This window comes from Prosopis cineraria, unplaced genomic scaffold (genome assembly GCF_029017545.1).
Source record: "Prosopis cineraria cultivar Desert tree isolate PC_DT_omini unplaced genomic scaffold, ASM2901754v1 PC3, whole genome shotgun sequence".
NCBI lineage: Eukaryota > Viridiplantae > Streptophyta > Magnoliopsida > Fabales > Fabaceae > Prosopis > Prosopis cineraria.
The window spans coordinates 31,630,536-31,651,762 of NW_026555334.1; the positions used below are offsets into that span (position 1 = coordinate 31,630,536).

At 36.9% G+C, this 21,227-nt stretch overlaps 1 protein-coding gene across 4 annotated transcripts; it reads left to right on the top strand.

Annotated features, from left to right (window-relative positions):
* The first annotated feature begins 13,624 nt into the window (after nucleotides 1-13,624).
* LOC129306261 (ornithine aminotransferase, mitochondrial) lies at nucleotides 13,625-19,852 on the top strand. 4 transcript variants are annotated; one of them, XM_054946739.1, is made up of 11 exons: nucleotides 13,625-14,071; nucleotides 14,543-14,621; nucleotides 14,849-14,962; nucleotides 15,207-15,437; nucleotides 16,265-16,424; nucleotides 16,518-16,573; nucleotides 17,463-17,615; nucleotides 17,986-18,083; nucleotides 18,910-18,990; nucleotides 19,106-19,339; nucleotides 19,548-19,852. In XM_054946739.1, the coding sequence occupies exons 1-11, from the start codon at nucleotides 13,932-13,934 to the stop codon at nucleotides 19,690-19,692; spliced, it is 1,491 nt and encodes a 496-aa protein (XP_054802714.1). In that variant the 5' UTR covers nucleotides 13,625-13,931; the 3' UTR covers nucleotides 19,693-19,852. The 4 variants fall into 4 exon arrangements, with proteins under 4 accessions (XP_054802714.1, XP_054802715.1, XP_054802717.1 ...); XM_054946740.1 differs by lacking the exon at nucleotides 14,543-14,621 and having other exon boundaries at nucleotides 13,634-14,071; nucleotides 14,854-14,962; XM_054946742.1 differs by lacking the exon at nucleotides 14,543-14,621 and having other exon boundaries at nucleotides 13,931-14,071; nucleotides 14,810-14,962.
* The last annotated feature ends 1,375 nt before the right edge of the window (nucleotides 19,853-21,227 follow it).

Genomic DNA, 21,227 nt, shown 5'->3' on the forward strand with positions numbered 1-21,227 from the left:
TCATCCTCTAACTTTCAAACCGTTAAAAAAATAAATGCATCGGATCCAACAAGGCATAATGGCATTAGATTTTTCATTTTTGCTTATTTCTTCTCACAGACGGAGTTAGAACGTTGACTAACATTGCCGACCGCTTGACTTAGTGTTTTAGTGAAAGAAAATATCTAGTTGAAAAAGAAAACACAGTTGGAGAAATCATAGCTATCATTTAGCCAACATGTAGAGGATGTTGTTTGTGTAACAAAAAATGCACTAGGCTTGTTCTCCTCGTGCTAAAGGTGAAGATTATGATTTACCCCAACACAGAAGATTAGCGGGTATTTATCTCTGGCATGATTGGAGGTAGTTGAACTGACATTGCAAAGCTGAAGGGTGTGGTTTGTTAAATCTCACTGACTGTCTTTGTTCTTCCCTATTTTTCTAATAGAGACTGATGCCCGCAAACATTAAGAGACACTACAAGTGTACAGGTCGCAATTGAAACTAATAGTAAATCAAAATTGATCCCTTAGGAATTAATTAAAATGGTGATTAGGTATTAAATTTTTGAATTCATTCATGTTAAGCTAATAAAATTAAAGATTGATTTTAGAACAATTAAAATGAAAATATTAAAAGTGATTAATTAAAATAACTTTTAATCCACAAACAACTAAAGTCAACTAAGAGAAGAGTGTTCTAGAGTCCTAATCTCCTATTTGCTTTCTAACCCTCTCATTACCACATTAATTATCTTAAAATTTAGTTTTGATAATTCAAGAATCTAAATAAATTTAAAGTATCTTTCAATTACTAAGAATCCTAATTAATTCAATTAAAGTAAATTATTACCTTAGTTAATTAATTGCATTAGAAACCCTAACCTATGAGGATTAACTAGGTTTATTAGATACATTCCTATTCTAATGGCAAATTACCTAAACTAATCCTAAGCTACTATTTCTTAAGGTTCAATTTGAGTCTCTTCTTTCAAGATTCAACCCAAATGCCCAAATCTCAGCTAATTGTGGCCAATCACTAAACAAGAATAATATAGTTCAAGAACAAGTAATTAAAACTTTATTTCTGAATAACTAAATGATAAATTCAAGGTTATCTACATAAATAGGTTCATAATCCTCTAAAACAAAAAGATTTAGCTATACATAGCTAATATGAACACAGGAACATGTTAGAGCATAATTATGATTACTTTTTAATTATGTAATTAGTTACAGGTTGTGTGTAAAATATTTTGTAGCTTTGTCATATAGCATTATTCATCTTCTCAATTTATCTTTTCTTTATTGGTGTCAAAGCCAGGTAATTGCTTTCTCTTTTTGTCGTTTTCTCATGGACGCCTCTGCTAGTTTCCTGGTCACTTTCTCTGCTCCTCACTCTATCGTTGTTCATACCAGTATCAAAACTCATCCACTGTTCAGTTCTTCTCAATCAGCAACTTCAATCAAGTTGGATCAAGGTAATTATTTACCCTAGGAGTCTATTGTTCTGCCTCTTATTGAATGAAATCGTCTCGAATCTCATATTGATGATGCTAGCCATATTCCGCCTCGCAATTATAGATGGTGCCATAACAAACACTAATCCTGAATTTGATGAACGGGCTATTGCTGATTGTTTGCTTATTGATTGGCTTTGAAATACTTGTTGGAATATTATTTATGAATTAGCATTAATTAATAAGCCCAATAAATTGGTCCTTATGATCTTGTGTGGACCGTGATAGGTGGACCACACAAGTGAGCCCAATGGGCAGAGGCCCAACCCACAACCCAGTAGCCGTCAGTTATTTCCTATCTCTTAACCGACTGGGTCAGAGATAATAGATAATATAATTATTTAATTATTTAATAAGGCAGTTACCGATCTGATCTATATAAGACGATTAGTCGGTAACCACAAGACATACGACTCATTTTCTTCAACTTTCATTATCTCTGAACTCTCTGAAGGCTCTGGGGACTTGAGGGTTGTGTACCTGCCTACACTCGAGGTAATCGAGATTTCTCTAGCACTCATGGATTCTTCAGGTACGCATGAATTACTTTATTCTATCATATTATTATTATATATGTGAATTGAGATATACAGATTCAACACGTGGTATCAGAGCCTTGGTAACGACTTTTAAATTTATATATCTCAATTCCCTTTACGTATATATATATATATTTTTTAATATATTGAAAAGATTCATGCTCATGTTGATAAATTTCTTATGATCCATATTCTTCAGATTCGAATATGAGAATTTTGTTTTTTAAATCTTATTATATTTATTATAAAAAAATCGTTGTGCCATCACCGGAAAAGCTCCAAGGACGTCGGACATGACTGCCGGCCAGCTGCTTCTGGTGTGTCGTCTCTCCGTGGTTGCGGCGTCGTTCTCCCTTGCTCACGGCACTGTCTCTTCTGGCTCACCGTGCACAGCGTTTCTCTGGTTCTCTTGGTTCGCGCGTCGTCTGGACTGGTTACTGATAGGGATGGCATCGTCTCTGATCTACTCTCTGATCTCTGATCTCTCTGGCTTTCGGCGACGGCATCTCCCTGTCTCTGATCTCTCTGGTTCACGGCAGCTCCCTGCTGAAAGGGAAGCAGAAACGGGTTTCAAATCGGATCCTAGGGATCCGATTCGTGTATGATGGGCCCAGAATTTCGTTTAGGCCCAGACCTGTTTAAAAAAAAAGGGAGACAGTTTTGCTTTTGGTGGGGCTGGTCCATTTCGTTTTTTTTTATGAAACTGGTACTGGGCCCAAATCGTATGGGCCCAGTATATTGCAAAAAAAAAATAGTTAATTGCGTTTTCAGTCTCAGTTTAAATTACCTTCTTGGCCCATAATTTATTAAATTTACAAATTAGCCCTATGATATTTCTAGAAATTACACTTCAGTCCCTTAACTTCCAGAATTGCAATTTTAACCCAAATCTCTTCCAGAATTACTTATTTGCCCCTGATTACCTTTTAAAATTTCACTTAAGTACTGGATTCGTTTTTCTAATTCCCAAAAGACCCTAAGGACTTTTAAAATTATGTTGTTTTGTCCTAAGGTCATAAAATTTGTGACTTTATGAATTATTGATGATGCTTAGGATCTTGTAGCATGGATAATGGACATACCCCATAGGTGTGACATTATTAATGTGATTTTGATGGTTGGCTTTAAGAATAGGCTAATAGCACTCATTTAATGTATTAGATATTTATTGTACCCTATAGGTATGAAAATGTTTAATGCATTATTTTGTATGGACTTTTGTGTGAGCTAAATCTTTATGGTATATGAGACTTCTTGGTGCATGGTTATAGTTGCATAATTGATAATCGCTTGTTGGGAATTCTGTTTTATAATTATGTTATGCACGCATAATTAATATTTCCCATTTTCTGTTTTGCGATTTCAGTTTCTGCTTTTACGCAACTATCCTTTGTGAAGGCTCTTAATGGGACTAACTATGATGACTGAAAAGAGTCCCTCAATATGTATCTGACCATTTTTGAGAAAGATTTAGCTCTGAGAGAGCCCAAGCCTGCGGATCTCTCTTCCGAGTCCAGTGCTTCTGAAATAGCCTTCCATAAACAATGGAGTGAGTCCAACCGGATCTGTCTAGCGATCATCAAGTACACAATTGAAAAGGGAATTAGGGACAGCATTCTTGAAAATGATACTGCAGTGGAGTACTTGAAAGCTATTGGTAATAAATACAAGAAGCTTGACAAGACTCAAAAGAACTACTATCTGTCACTTCTTGACAATACTCGATACGACGGAGTTTCTGGTGTCAGGGAGCACATTCTGAAGCTTGTTCATTACTATAACAAGCTTAAGTCATATGGGATTGATTTGGGTGAAAGCACCTTGGTTTATCGTGTTCTTCAATCACTGCCATCAGAGTACGCATTCTTGAGGACTTCATACAACTCACAAGAAGCTGAATGGTCTGTTGACCAGATGATATCGATAGTCACTCAAGAAGAGGAAGCTATAAAGAAGAATTCCTCTCACTCAATAAACTATGTTTCCCATGGCTCTAGCAGCAAATCTGGAGGGTCACATAAGAAAAAGGGGAAGAAGCATGATGCCCCAAAGCCTAATAATCCAACTTTTAAGAAGGATGGTGATAAGAGTGAGAAGTCGAGGAAGAAACCCTTTAAAGGGTTATGCAATTATTGCAAGAAACTGGGTCACATTAAAGCTAATTGCTTCAAATTGAAGAACAAACAAGAAAGTGAAGGTACAACTCTTCAAACTGCCCCTCTAGCTCTAGTTTGTTTTGAATCTAACACCATTGAAACCTCCTTTGACTCATGGTGGCTGGATTCTGGTGCCACTGTACATGTTGTGAATTCTCCACAGGGGCTAAGAAACCAGAAGGTTCCAAGTGAGGCACAGAGGTCAGTCTTTGGCATAGCAGGGAGCAAGGCATCGGTTGAATGTATTGGAACTATTTCTTTGTATTTAAATTCTGGTCATATTTTACATTTGAACAATGTTGTTTATGTACCTTCTGCGAAGAGGAATTTAATTTCAACTTCTGCATTGGATATTTGTGGCTATTCTTTCTTCCAAGGAAATGGGAAAATTGACATTTGTTTTGATTCCATTAATGTTGGTGTTGCTTCCTTGATATATGGTTTCTATCGATTGAATGATTGGTCACTTGAACTTCCTAATCTTCATATCAATGCTGCTATTGGGCATAAACGTCAAAGGCCCAATGATAATTCCTCTATGTTATGGCATCGTCGTTTGGGTCATATCTCTAGAGAGAGATTGGAACGCATGATCAAGCAAGGCGTCTTACGAGACCTTGATTTCTCAGATTTTGAGACTTGTGTTGACTGTATAAAAGGAAAATTCCCTACTAGAGCTAGAACCAAAGGGGCAAAGAGGTCTGAAAATACTTTAGACATAATCCATACTGATATCTGTGGACCTATCACGCCTCCGGCTATGGGTGGTTTCAGATATTTCATCACCTTCACGGATGATTACTCTCGTCATGGATGGATTGAACTCTTGCGTGAAAAGGGCGAGTCCCTTAATGCATTCAAGACCTTTAAAGCAGCAGTCGAATTGAAATCTGGCAAGTTGATCAAGTGTGTGAGATCTGATAGAGGAGGAGAATTTTATGGGAGATATACTGAGACTGGTAGGAACCCTGGACCATTTGCTTTGTACCTTCAAGAGCATGGCATTGAAGCTCAGTATACTATGCCTGGCACCCCGCAGCAAAATGGGGTTGCAGAAAGGCGAAATCGTACTCTCATGGATATGGTTAGGAGCATGATCAGTCACTCCTCACTGCCGGAATTCTTGTGGGGTGATGCACTCAAAACTGCTGTTTATATTTTGAATCAAGTTCCTAGCAAGTCAGTTCCAAAGACTCCATATGAGTTGTATTTTGGAAGGACTCCTGCGCTGAAACATATGCGAGTTTGGGGTTGTAAAGCATAGGTAAAACCTTACAATCCACAACAGATGAAGCTTGATGCTAAAACTGTTGATGGTTTCTTTATTGGCTATTGCATCGGATCTCGTGGGTACAGATTCTATTGTCCAAATCACACTACTAGGGTAATTGAATCTGACCGAGCTTATTTCTTTGAAGATGCCTTAGACAGTGGGAGCTCTGTGCCTAGGCACATTACCTTGCATGACGAAAGTAGTATTTTGCCTATGCCTATCTTGACAACTCCTCATGTTGACAGAAATAATGCCGTGGATCAGAATGAAGCTCAAGATGAACCACCTTTAGAGGGTGATAGGGACATGGTTGTTGAACCGAGACGGTCCCAAAGGGTTCGCAGGTATGCTATTCCAGATGATTACATGGTATATTTGCAGGAATTTGATTCAGATGCTATTGATAGCTTAGACCCAATGTGTTACCAGGAGGCTATTTCTAGCTCGAATTCTTCTGAATGGTTGGAGGCTATGAGTGAAGAAATTGCCTCTATGTACCGCAATCACGTATGGGAGCTTGTAGAGCTACCAAAGGGGTTTAAACCAGTGGGTTGCAAGTGGGTCTTTAAAACAAAACGAGGAGCTAGGGGTGAAATTGATAGATATAAAGCCAGACTTGTAGCTAAAGGCTATAACCAGAAAGAAGGTATTGATTACACAGAAACCTTCTCTCCGGTATCCACCAAAGATGCTTTTAGAGTGGTAATGGCTTTAGTTGCACAGCTTGATAATCTTCACCAGATGGATGTCAAGACTGCGTTCTTGAATGGCGATTTGTATGAAGAAGTCTACATGACACAACCTGATGGTTTTGTTAAATCCAGTAAAGAACATCTAGTGTGCAGATTAAAGAGATCCATCTATGGGCTAAAACAAGCCTCTAGGCAGTGGTATTTGAAATTTGATGAAGTTATCACCTCTCTCGGTTTTTTTGAGAATGTCTCAGATCAGTGCATCTATCAAAAGTTTGATGGGAACAATTTTGCCATTCTTGTTCTCTATGTTGATGATATCTTATTAGCCAGCAATTCAATAAATTTCCTCAATGAGATAAAGCACCTATTGTCTTGCCATTTTGACATGAAGGATATGGGTAAAGCCTCCTTTGTTCTTGGGATACAAATTCATCATGATAGATCTCGTGGTATTCTTGGTTTATCACAGGCCACTTACATTGAGCGGGTACTTAAGAGATTCAAAATAGATTCATGTTCTCCTTCACCTGCTCCTGTACAGAAAGGTGAGCTGTTGTCAAAGTCACAGTGTCCCAAGGATGATAAAAAGAGGGCTGAAATGAGAAAGATACCATACGCTTCCGCTGTTGGCAGCCTTATGTATGTTCAAGTGTGTACTCGACCAGATATAGCCTTTGCCATTGGAGTGTTGGGTCGATACTTAAATGATCCAGGTCTGGATCATTGGAAGGCTGCTAAGAAAGTTATGAGGTATCTTCAAGGTACAAAGGATCATATGTTGACTTACAGAAGGTCAAATTCTCTTGAGGTTGTTGGGTATTCTAATTATGACTTTAAGGGATCAGAAGATCTTGAGATTGTTGGCTTTTCAGATTCAGACTTTGCCTCTTGTCTGGATGATCGTAGATCCACGACTGGCTATATTTTCATGTTGTCCGGAGGAGCTGTCTCTTGAAAGAGTGTGAAATAGACACTTACGGCAGTTTCATCTATGGAAGCTGAGTATATTGCTTGCTTTGAGACTACACGTCACGCTATATGGCTGAGGAAGTTGATATCTGGCATGCACCTAGTTGAGTCAATATCACGTCCTCTAACCATTTATTGTGATAACAAATCTGCAGTATACTATGCTAACAATCACAGAAATTCCAGTCATACAAAGCATTTTGATATTAAACTTATGTTTGTGAAAAAGAAAATTGCTGAGTCTCAAACCCGTGTGGTACATATTCCTGGCACGCAGATGCTTGCAGATCCGCTGACTAAGGGCTTACCTGTAGAAGTTTTTCAAAATCATGTAACTTATATGGGTATTACAAATTCCTTTGATGCCCTAGTTTAGTGGGAGTTTGAGAACCTTCTTTGTTGCAATTTCTCTTTAGGCTTTGTTTTCTTCTGTGAGTTATATTCAGTTCAGTTAGATACGTCTATATCATTTGTATCCCTATAGGATTCAATGATTCTGTTGTGGTACGCTATGCATGTCACTTGTTTCCCCATAGGAATCAGTGATTTATGTTGTTATCTTACTGAGCTGTATTTGAAATAAAATTTCATGTTTTACTCAGATTATGAGATATCATAATCACTTATTTCCCCATAGGATTCAGTGATTTTGTGGAGTTTCATTTTCTGAATTTTGTTTGTGGCTTGTTTATACAACTTGCTTAATTAATGCAATCCAAGTGGGAGATTGTTGGAATATTATTTATGAATTAGCATTAATTAATAAGCCCAATAAATTGGTCCTTATGATCTTGTGTGGACCGTGATAGGTGGACCACACAAGTGAGCCCAATGGGCAGAGGCCCAACCCACAACCCAGTAGCCGTCAATTATTTCCTATCTCTTAACTGACTGGGTCAGAGATAATAGATAATATAATTATTTAATTATTTAATAAGGCGGTTACCGATCTGATCTATATAAGACGATTAGTCGGCAACCACAAGACATACGACTCATTTTCTTCTACTTTCATTATCTCTGAACTCTCTGAAGGCTCTGGGGACTTGAGGGTTGTGTACCTGCCTGCACTCGAGGTAATCGAGATTTTTCTAGCACTCATGGATTCTTCAGGTACGCATGAATTACTTTATTCTATCATATTATTATTATATATGTGAATTGAGATATACAGATTCAACAATACTATAAGTATTGATGTAGCTTCTCAGTTGCTTTATTGTTAGTCAGTTCAGCAGCTGTGGAATGAGGCACGTTCTTTATCTGGTGCGTCTACAAAAGCTCGTTGATAGTGTATAAGACAAAGCTTCACTAGACTCATAAAAATGGCATGAGAATGGAAGAATACCTCTCCAAAATGAAGCATCTCTCTAATCAGCTTGCTCTTGCCGGCTGACCTGTTCCAACTGATAAACTTATAATTCATACTTTAAATGGTCTTGATGCAGAGTATAATGCAATTGTTGTTAAATTAATTGATGCCCCTAACCTTTCTTGGATTGATGCTCAGGCTTTCTTGCTTTCTTATGAGAGTCGCATAGAACAACTCTCAGTTTTCTTCACTCAGTATTCAACCAACAGTGAATCTTGCTTAGCATGCTGATCGACATTCCAACTGGCGCTCTTCTCAGTCTACTCATGGTTTTCACTCTCGTGGACATCTTGATGGTTCTGGTAGGAGGCGACTATATTGTGATTTATGCCATCGTCATGGCCATGTTGTTGCTAACTGTTTTTACAAGTTTGATCATAATTTTCAACCCTCAATCATCAATCCTCCTCCTTCATTCTTGCCTCAAGCGTATTATGAGTCACCTTCTATTGTTATGGATCCTACATGGTACCTCGATAGTGGTGCCAACTATCACGTGACTCCTAACTCTACTCAACTTAGCCGAATTGATTCCTCTGATATGTCTTCTTTAGCCGCCTGTACTAGTACTCGAACTCCTATTTATGGTTCTGGCTCAACTTGTATTCCATGTGCTTCTACTGATATCTGTCTCAATGATGTTTTGATTATTCTATCTGCCACCAAAAATCTCATGAGTCTTTCTCGTCTGGTTAAAGAAAATTATATGGATGTTCTTGTTTCTAATACTGGGTGTGTTGTAAAGGACAAGGCAACGAGAAAATTACTAATGCACAGGAAACCACGATAGGGGCTGTATCTACTAGACCATCCAAGTAGTTCACCTCAAGCGAATCTTACTTACTATATTCCTGAAGCTAATCTTTTTGAGTTTTTAAATTGGCATTACAAACTTAGGCATCCAAGCAATAAGATTTTGCATTGTGTTTTGAATAATTGTAATGAAAAAGTTGCCATAGATGATACGTTTGTTTGTGAATCATGTCAATGTTATAAATTTAAGGCATTACCATTTTCTAAATTTCTGTCTCATGCATCTGCTCCCCTCAATCTCATCCGTACTGATCTATGGGGACCCTCACCCATTTGTTCTATTCATGAGCATCAATATTATATTCATTTTATTGATGATTTTAGTCATTATACGTGGTTATATCCACTGAAATATAAAGGTGAAGCCATCAACGCTTTTAATTACTTTTGTGCATTAATTGAAAACCAATTTGATTGTAAGATTAAAACTATATAGTGTGTTGGTGGTACAAAATACAAGCCATTTATTCCTATTGCCTAAGCTAATTGTATTAATATACGTTTCACCTATCCATACACATCATCTCAAAATGGTCGTGCTAAGAGGAAACATCGCCACATAGTTGAAATGAGCTTGACTTTGCTTGCCCAGGCTCATATGCCTCTGACTTATTGGGTTGAAACTTTTCAAGTTGCTGTTTACTTAATCAATAGGTTACCTACACTCAGCTTCATGATTCTACGCCTCTATTTTAGTTGTTTAAATGGAGTCAAACTACACCACTCTATAGCCATTTAGGTGTGCATGTTATCCCTGCCTTAAGCCATACAATGAACACATGTTTCAATTTCATAGTCAACGCTGTATTTTTCTAGGTTATGCATCACAACAAAAAGGTTTTAAATGTCTTAGTTTGACTAGCCGCATTTACATCTCACATCATGTTGTGTTTGATCCATTTGTCTTCCCATTTGTTTCAGGTTTCTTGGATTGTAGATCTAGTAATTTAGATCATTCGTCTATTCCTCTTATAATCACAGACTCTTGTAATCACCGAGTTTTCTTTGATCTTTCAATGCCCTCTGTGTCATCTGATGTTTCTACCTCTGAGCTGTTGCTAACAATATCATTAATTGGACCAATAAGTCCTACACAATCAATATCCCATGAATTTGTTGAGTGGCCCATTTTTTCTATCAGCCTAGCTACTCAGATCAATCCAGCTCCTACTTTATCTTCATCACCTCCTACAATGACCGACTCTCATCCTATTTCTCCTTCAAGTTCAATTACCAACATGCATCTAATGATTACTTGAGATAAAAGTGATGTCTTTAAGCCTCATCATCCGTTTATTGGGCTGCTACTATTCATCTTGTTTTAACCATTGCAGTCACTTTTAACCAAGAAGTTCGTTAGCTTGATATCAACAATGCTTTTTTAAACGGGTATCTTTAAGAGATTGTTTATATGCATCAACCTGATGGTTTTGTTGATCCTTAACGACCCAATCATGTGTGCAAACTTGTCAAAGCTCTTTACCGTTTGAAACAAGCTCCTTGAGCTTGGTATGATCGGTTGCGTTGTACTTTGCTGCAATGGGGTTTTTAAAATGCTAAGAGTGATATCTCTATATTCTTTCTTTGTCATCATAACTTGACTATTTTTGTGTTGAGTGGATGACATATTGGTTACTAGCAACAATTTTGCATATCTTAAGACTTTTATTAAAAAGCTTAACTCTTTATTTTCTTTAAAAGATCTTGGTTCTCTTTATTATTTCTTGGGCATTGAAATTTTTCATGATCATTCTGGCATGTTTCTAAATCAAAGTAAATATGTCTTAGACTTATTAACTCATTTTAATATGTTTGATTGTGCACCAATGTCAACTCTTATGGTTACTGGTCAACAGTCAACTCTTTCAGATGGTGCTTTACTGCTAGATCCTTCTTCCTACAGACAAGCCATTGGGGCTTTATAATATTTAATGACAACTCATCCTGATATTGCATATTCTGTGAACAAGCTGAGTTAGTTTATGGCCTAGCCGATAGATGTCCATTTTCAAGCAGTAAAGAGAGTGTTTCAGTATCTCAAAGGTACTTTCAACTATAGGCTACTTCTCAAGCCTATGTCCTTTCTTCAGCTGGTTGCTTTTACGGATGTCGATTGGACCATTAACATTGATGATCTAAAGTTCACGTGTGATTTCTGTGTGTATTTTGGTGGCACGTTGGTATCCTGGTCATCTTGTAAACAACATGTTGTTTCTTGATCTAGCTTCAAATCGGAATATCATGCCTTGGCTAATGGTGCTGCAAAACTCAAATGGCTCAACCCATTATTGTTTAAGCTAGGTTAATGTCGAGAAAACCATCCGTTATTTGGTGTAATAATGTGAGTGCCAGTGCCATGGCTATTAATCCTGTGCAGCATGCCCAAACTAAACATATTGAGATCGATCTTCATTTTGTATGAGACCAAGTTATTGCTGGAGATTTGCATGTTCGATATGTACCCTCTCCTCAACAAATTGCTAATTTTTTACCAAGGCATTGTCAGGAACTCAGTTTTCTTTCTTCCGCCATAAACTCGAGATATTAATTCCACCTTCTTGTTTGAGGGGGATGTTAGAACATAACTATGATTACTTTCTAATAATGTAATTAGTGTATAGAATATTCTGTAGATTTGTCATATAGTGTATTAGTTTCCCTGTACAGCTATTTTCTGCTGTAATAGATTATACTATATAATGATTACACAAATGCCAGTCACGTTATTAAAGGCTTGACATTATTCATCTTCTCAATTCATCTTTTCTTCCTAAACAGCACAAAAAAAATTCAAAACTATTAGCATAGAGTAAAAGAAGAAGAGGAAACACTGAAAAAATGATATAGAATGAAAATTTTTTCCCTTTCTTCTTGATTTCAAGCTTCAAGACTTCTCCTCTTGCTCTCCTAAGGTTTTCTTTGGTTGCCGCCACAAAAAGATACCTCTTCCAATCTAGAAAAACAAATTATGTAAGGTAATTTCATAGAAAATAAAACTATGCATTTCTGCATTTTTGTCTGGTGTCATGGTACTAGTGAGCAATTTTAAAAATTTTGACAATATGCATGAAATTTTGCTTTTGTGTTTTAGATTAAAAAGCACATTTTTCTTTTCTTCTTTCTCTTTCTTGCTTTGATATTGTCATACCCTACCTATTCACAAGTAATAAATATGAGTCTACTATTTGTTTACTTTAATTTTCATCATTTAAAAAAAAAAATTTAAAAATATTACAATAAATTTACATGATTTACTTATTTATTTTCTTTATAAAAATAAAAAATGTTTCTTTTTTTTTTATTAATAACTCTCAAAATATAATCAAAAGCATGTTAATAATAATATAAAATAGAGAGTCGTCAGAAGACAAAAATTTATTCTTAATAACAGAATTTAGAATGATACATACTTTTCTTTTCTTTTTCTTTCTTTAACACGAGACTTTACAGATAAGGGTGTGTTAAATTTCAGTATAGTAAGTTAAAAGTAGAAACTTCTGTATTTTATTATGCTTGATCAGCCATTGGTATCATCTCGTGGGCAATGCATGATTCCTCCTCCATATATCATCAGAGAATTGACGGAGTTAAATCCATCCAAACAGTAAAGACTAACTCGCAGTAGAGAGTAACTCCTACAACAGACTAAATTATAAGGATTGATTTAAAAACTTTAAAATTACAAGGAGTGAAATTATGAGGATTAAAAGATTAATTCCTCAATAAATAAAGATAAAAGGGATGAGAAATGGAAATCCAACGTGGGAAGGCCATCAAAGGGCTTGAAGGTCAAAGCAGTCTCGGTGCCCTGTTTTCTTCGCGTTATGTGATTCAATCGTGCACGCAGCTTCATGTTGGAACCTTTTTCGTGTCTTCAATAAAATTCACTAATCTGGGGGTCTATATTAGGCCCCAGAAAACAAAATAAATCTGGGGGTCTATGCCCTTATTTATTTATTTACGTAAATTAGGTTCTTAACATTATCATTATGACGTTACTTTCGGATTGAGGCAAGTTTGCAAATTGCAAGTTTAATGGCGCAGTATTTTTATTTTTATTTTTTCCACCGACATCCGCAACACTCAAGTCTTAAATGATTTCGAAACACTGGTCTGTGCATTGTACGAATCATTGAAGAAAATACATTTTCTCCCCTTCTTCTCGGAATTGTTCGGATCAAATTGTAATAATTCAGATTAATTCATTTCTAATATTTTTATGTAGTCATATGATATCTTTTCATGTCTTTACATTAATTAAAAGAAGAAAAAAAAGAACATTAATACCTCTTACAAAATTAGAATTGCGTCTCAAAGTCTGACAGGCCAGTTTGGCATAAATATGGGGACTTGCTTGAGTGATTTGGATGGATATGCTTTGGGAGTTGTATCACCGCATCACAAAACGACGGTGGCTGAGAAACGGATCAACGAGAGAGGAATAAAGGGTTTTTTCCCCAACTGAGATAAGATTGCCTGACGTAACGTCATTTGTTTGTTAGAACATCGCTGAAGTTTGCTTTCTGGATTTACATTTTTCATGATGCAATTGTGAATTCCGCGGACGCAGAGTATCCCAATTCCGAAGTTGAAGTTGAGTTCCCTTTGTATCATTAATGGCCGCCAGGAGACAATTACAGTGTCTGCTGCGGGGGGGTTGCAGGGGAAGTAGATTCTTTGGGGCTGTTCCCGAAGGCAGCGCTTCTTCCTCTTCTCAGAAACTCATCGATAAAGAATATGAATTTAGTGCCCACAAGTAAGGTTCTCTTTTTCTGTCTTTCCAACCGCCCACCCCAAGTAGGTCATTTTAGGTGTGAGAACTATTCAAGGATTAGGCTTCAGGCGTTTTTCGAGTTTTGGCTTCTGGGTCTCCAGCTATCTTCTCGTTATAATCTGATATCTTATTATTTTGTCCCAATTTAATGAAGTGAAGATTTGGGTTAATTATTTTTCGCAGAAGGGAAAGTTTAATGCTAGTTGAGAGTGGCTGCAAGTTTCTTTTAAACAAGATACTCAGCTATAATTACTCGGTGTTATTCAGTTTCGTCACGACTTTATCATTAAACTGTGACAATATCATTTCTTGTCTGGAAATTGAGTTGAGGTTTTGGACTTTAGTTATTCATGGATTTTGTGCCTCCTAAGCTTCTTTAAATTTTAGGTTGATCTTACTTATAGTGAGGCGATCCTTAAAATGCTTTGCATTGGTAATGGTGAAAAATCCCAGGGGTTGTATTCTGAATGAAAGGGTGATATATGTGCGATTGCTTCGGGGGTGTAATCTCACAACTGGAGGTTGTATAGAGGTTCCCTCTCGCATTATCTTTTAAACATCAAGGATACCTTGTTCTTTTGTACTACATCGTGGATTCAAAACTTTAGCTTAACTGGTACATTCGTTAAGACACGTTTTAAGGTTATTTACCAGGATTCAACAGTTTTTTCTTTTCCACTTTTGGTTGTTGCAATCTTGTAACTAATCAATTCATTGCAGCGGGCTGATCGTTGACACTTGTCTTTGTTCTGTTTCTAGAACAGTTATCATCCCATTCCGGTCGTATTTTCACAAGGAAAGGGATCGTGTGTATGGGATCCGGAGGGAAAGAGATATCTTGATTTTTTATCGGCTTACTCTGCAGTTAATCAGGTAACAATGTCTCTATCTAGGTCCCTCTGTAGTCTCTTGAATTGGGTTTTTGGTGACAGAACAGGTTGTTTATTTTTCTTTATGGTGTGGTAACCAATAAGGTAGAGTTTAAATCAGTTCAAATTATTTTTTACACGATGGTTTGTTTCTACTTTAATGCAATTGGTGGACGTTGATACTTCCATTTTCTTGCTATTGCTTTTAAAGGCATCCAGTGTGTTGATTGCATATCGTACTTATTTAGGGACATTGCCATCCAAAAATTTTGAAAGCATTGCAAGAACAGGCAGAAAGACTGACTCTAAGTTCTCGGGCTTTCTACAATGACCGCTTTCCTGTATTTGCTGAGCGTCTAACAAGCATGTTTGGTTATGATATGGTGCTACCTATGAATACTGGTGCTGAAGGTGTGGAAACAGCTCTAAAGTTAGCAAGAAAGTGGGGTTATGAGAAGAAAGGAATTCCCAAAGATGAGGTATGTATAAACTGTAAGACCCATGCTAACTTATGCAATATCTTGATAGGCTTAAGTTTTTAGTATAGTTTTATGGGACTAAATAAAATATTCTCTTGAAATGCCCATTATTTTTCAAAGTAATCTATTTTTTGTATACTTATTTAATTTAATAACTAACTTGTATGCAACTAATTGTAAATTTTAAATGTATTGATGACTGTAGCAAGTGATGATGTAGGTTTTTGCATATGCCCTATAAGTGGTGAACAAAAACATTCTCAAAATTGCAACAAAAATGACCTCTCCATTGATTAAATATGTAAGGTGCGGTGGAGCGTGAACTATAAAAGATATGGACAACAGAAAGATACATTGAATCTGAAACCACTACCCTTGATGGAGAAGTTGTGCAGTTTGAAAAAAGAAGGGATATTGAGTATACCTGTGGTATCTTAGATGAAATAATTTTGATGTTTGAGAGCATGGTTTTGGAAACTCGTGCTAGCTATGATGTTTATTTCTTTTTGATTAATTACATGATTCTCTTGTGCATAGGAAAAAAAAATGTTGCAAGATCATCATCTAGAAAAAAATGACATCCGCTTTTTGTATCTGAATGATATTAGATTTGAGTATACTTGGAGTCTAAGTTTTACATTTATGTATCTCTTATTTTGTTTTGCAGTTATTTTTTGACAAAAATTTCCGGACTCTTGTTCTGTACTTCATTATCTGTTTGCGTCTTTCTCGTTGGTTATTCTTTTTTGTGAAAAATGCAGTTACTTTTATTTTTTTTTATAGCATCATGTCACGTGAGTCCTTTTGCTTATTGACACTAACTGCAGGCTATTATAGTCTCATGCTGTGGCTGCTTCCATGGTCGCACGTTAGCTGTTATATCTATGAGCTGTGACAATGAAGCTACCCGTGGTTTTGGTCCTTTATTGCCTGGTCATCTTAAAGTTGATTTTGGAGATGCAAATGCCCTTGAAAAGATCTTCAAAGGTTTCAAGTTGCTCTGTATATTTTTTAAATTTTTGTGTAGCATGGAAGATTAGAGGAGCTCACCTTTTGAATTTTATCCATGACAAAGTGCAGAAAATGGAGAACGCATAGCTGGATTTCTTTTTGAACCCATCCAAGGTGAAGCTGGGGTAGGTTTTCTCAGTACACATATTTGATCAGTTTGACAATGCACACATGATAAGATGCAATGGAAGCATATGAGAGTCTTTTTCCCTTCCTAATCTGGCATTCTGGTTTTTTAACTTAAAAGAAAGGATCAATGAGTTGATTTTTTGTATCAATTGTTGAATATTCTCGTGCTTTCTTTGGTTAATTAAATATTATGTCCAGAATGGCAAAATGCTTCAAATTTATGAACTTTTATATTGATATTAAATCATAGACGCATTCCTTGATCCCTTCTTTACCAAGCTCATCTTTTATGGAAAAGACTGTTCAAATTTTAAAAATTTCCTTTGCTTGATATATCATGTCAGACTTGCTTTATAGCTTAAACATTATATTCTACTCCATACATACAAGGGATTCATATAAAGCTAACTATCTTGTGGGAAGGTTAATATTCTATGTATTAGCTTTGTCTATACAGTTGATTTAATTGGCATATTGATACTGTGGGCCAGTGCTAGGTGCACCAGATGGAACAGAGAAGAGAGAAGTAACGAAAAAATTCCATTGAAATGTTTGGCAACGCGTACAATGAGAATGAAGCTTAGTGCAAGTAGGATACTATTTTGAACAGAACACACTCTATCATGCCCCCCTTCCTACCATTTTCCTGCCTAATGCATTGTTCATGCTATTTGTCATGTAACATGGTCACTATTGGGTTCTTCTTTTCCCTTCCTCTATTGTCTGTCTTAGCAATTACCATATTGATTCAGATATCAAACTGACTTCACCTTTGCATCTGTATAATATTTGGCCTGGGAGGGGGATTTAAACTCCCAATTGCTTGCTTAATTTCTGTGGTTCCTCTTTTGTTATTTATGACAAACATATACTGTTTGTTGGCAGGTAATAATTCCTCCAGATGGCTATTTAAGAACCGTCAGAGATCTCTGCTCCAGATATAATGTGCTGATGATAGCTGATGAAATACAAACTGGATTAGGAAGGACAGGGAAAATGTTGGCTTGTGACTGGGAAGAAGTTCGCCCAGATGTAGTGGTTAGAACTCATTCCACCTTAACTGTACCTGTATCTTTATATGCTGTCTGGACACTATGAGGTAAAGTGGTAAATCTGGAAAATTTTTAATGTCTGCCTGGTAATGTATGGTCATGTGATAAAGAAGTGCTGGCAACTTCCCCAGCCAAACTTCCATTTTATGCACTGGTTTGAATGAAATAGAACGTATTTGAATAGAGGCATTCAAAATTTTACGATTTTAAAATTTGCTTTCAGTCATTTCCTTTCTATAAATGAATAGCTGTGTGATTTGATCCAAGTCCCTTCTATATTTTCTTGTTCCTTACAAGATTTTGCATTTTTGTGCTTCTGTACAAAGTCTAACTCTTCTGCATGCATTTATATGTAGATATTAGGGAAAGCTTTGGGTGGAGGAGTCATGCCTGTTAGTGCAGTTCTTGCAGACAAAGACATAATGCTTTGCATTCAACCTGGAGAACATGGAAGGTTTGATATCATTCTTACCACTATTCTTTTGTATGTTGCTTTTTTCTTCACTGCTTGTTTACTAATGCAGAGACAGAAGTCCACCTTCTGATGAAACATGGAATAATAACATATAATTAGTCCATGTTTGGTATTCATGCCTGGGGATCTGGGACCATTACTGTCAGTGTTCTTGAGGGGGTTGTATTGAAGTTGGGTCAGGGCGGTTATGTGAGTGTGGTCATGTGGACCAATATATGCAGCCATAGGGGAGGGCAAGTTATAATGTTGGTATCAATTTAATCAAGTTCACCTATTTTTATATGGTAGTCTAAATATCAGCCTGGACTTCTGATCTGATAGAAACGTGTTTCTGCAGCTGGCTTTTTCTGAAGGGTTGCTTTTGAAGTTTATTCGTCCTTGTAAAGGAGAGTAATTTCCCAGCAAATAAACTTTGGCTTTCGTCCCCCTCCCCCCCGGGAACAATGAATGACTGTGGCCTTGAGGTTTAACTATTCATGTAGTTCTTGTTACTCATTCTCTGGTGAAATGAATGCAAATGCAATAAGGCATAGAATTGGAATACGGTGCCTTCTGTTTTTTTTTTTTTTTTGGTTGGATTTTGATTCCTTCTATAAAAACTTTTGTTGTTCCCAATTTCGTAATTTTTCTTAATTTTTCCATTGTCTTTGAGGTTGGGAGGGTTTTTCTTTTCATTTGTGCTTTTAACGTGATTTTTTAGTAGTAGTTCCATGTGTCACAAGACAACCAATTTTGAGTGTGGAGTGGGAAGTAGAACAAAGCTGGAACTCATACTGACACACTTCTTATATGTTCTTGTTGACAGCACCTTTGGAGGAAATCCCTTGGCCAGTGCAATTGCAGTTGCCTCACTAGATGTAATCAGAGACGAGGGACTTGCTGAGAGGTAGCAAATACATTACAAAAGCTTGTGTTGTCAGCAAATAAAACAAAAACATGCAATGCCTCTAAACTGATGTGTCCTATTTGTATTGTGATCCACCTCCTTTCTTTACGAACAGGTCTGCCCAACTGGGGAAGGAGCTTACTGATCAGCTGCTTAAGGTTCAACACCGGTACCCTAACTACATAAAGGAAGTTCGTGGAAGGGGTTTGTTCAATGCTGTGGAACTCTACAGCAAAAATCTGTCCCCTGTTTCGGCCTATGATTTATGCCAAAAACTGAAGGATAGAGGAGTTCTTGCCAAGCCAACTCATGATACAATTGTCCGCTTTACTCCCCCACTTTGCATGAGGTAAGGAAGCAATTAAGACAGCTGAAACAGTGTACTTAAATTGAAGGGAAATCAAATTGCGCAGTAAACACACGCACAGATGAGCCCTGTGGCTCTTCTAGTTTTTCTTTTGTTGGGGCTGGGAAGAACTCTCGGGAACCAGACTTTTGCATCCATTGTTCGTAAAGCATTATTGTGTTCTAAGGACTGGACTTGTATTGTTTTGCAGTTCGGAGGAGATCCAAGTAGGTTCGAATGCCCTGGCTGATGTTCTGGAAATTGATCTACCGAAGATGCAGAAGATGAAGCCAAAAGATGTCTCTGCAGCGGCCCCTAGTGCATGTGACCGTTGTGGGCGAGTCTTGTATGGTTAACTGTATTTTGCCTGTACTCCAATTATTTTATGGGACTCGTGTGACGTGAAAAATTATTCGAATAATCATAAACCAAGCTATCTAATCCCTTTGGCAGTGGGATCGCTCATGTCAGACTGGACTGTAGTTTAATTGGAAATAAGCTCTTTTTCATCTGTCAGTTTTGGCCTTTCCCGGAAAAATGGTAATAGTAGCAAAGAGAAAATTTGACATATGCTAATTAGATCTCAGCAACAGAGACAGAACATCAGTTTGTACTATGGTCGAAAAGTTATCACACCAGATAGAGAGGGAGGGAGACTACTAATGGAGTTTACAGATCTCAGCTGTTCAATTGACCACGTTGTCCATGGGCATTTATTTGAGTTTCTAGTGAAATCTACAAAACTCTGCGAAGGAGAGACCAAATTGGTCTACGTTGTTAATGTTGTGTGAATTACGATGTGAGATGTATACAGACGTGGTCCAAGCATTCCTATAAGAAAAAAGAAATTTCAAAATTCTTTGCATTAAAATCTCAGCTTCCGATTGGGAATTCACTTTTTTTCCTTTTTGGGTAATTATCTTCGGTGTAATTCACTTCTTTTGCATTAAATTTCATCTCTGGCCCCCCCTCCATCCTATGTTGGGCTATTTGAGGCCTGATATTGCCATTGCTTCCCTCTCGCCTATCCGTTCCTAAGTATCAAGATCACACTTTTTTACAAAATAACATGAAATTTTCCCAAAAAAAAAAGAATAGGTATTTTGTCAAAAAGTTTCAGGAAAATATATTAAAATTCTCCGCAATGCCAAATTTCATTTTCGCTTTCATGCGAGAAAACAATGCGTCATTAGGTCTACTGTCATCAATATGTTAGGCTTTATCCTTTTTTTTCGTTGGCGAGTGTGTGTGAATGCAGATATTTTCTGTTATTTGTCCCCAAGGATCCTGAATGATTCAATGCCATAATATTTGATGATTTTGAGTGTCACAAAATTCTAGTGGTAGTGGTGGGTTAACTTAAATTCCAATGAAAAAATATTAATGATATCTTAGTGACATTTAGAAATTCTAGTTAGAGGACTAATCCAATGGGTCTGAAATGGAATAAATAATACTTTATTTAATTTTTATCATCCGAACGTCCCATTTTTTGAATTCCGGGGTCATAATCATCTAGGAGGGCCTGCAGGACCATTTGATCCCACTTCGCTAGGTTTGATTAACGGGGGGAAAACCCCACAATGCCTTATCATAAAAACGTGATTATTGAATGAAGACATTTTTAATCATTTTCCTCTCAAGAGGTAATTAAACAGAAAAATTACCCTTTACTATTGGATTGCCCTTAATTACAATCAAATTATTAGGGACATTATAAGATAACGATGCGAGCGTGGCAATGGGTGCAGTTAGCTTTGGCTAAGGATTGAAGCAAACTTTATATTCAGTGATTGTCACTTTAAGCCTAACTCTAATTAATATCCAACAAAGTGGCTGCTACATCGCTAAACAATTATTTAATTTAGCCTCCAACAGTAGCTTAGACGTC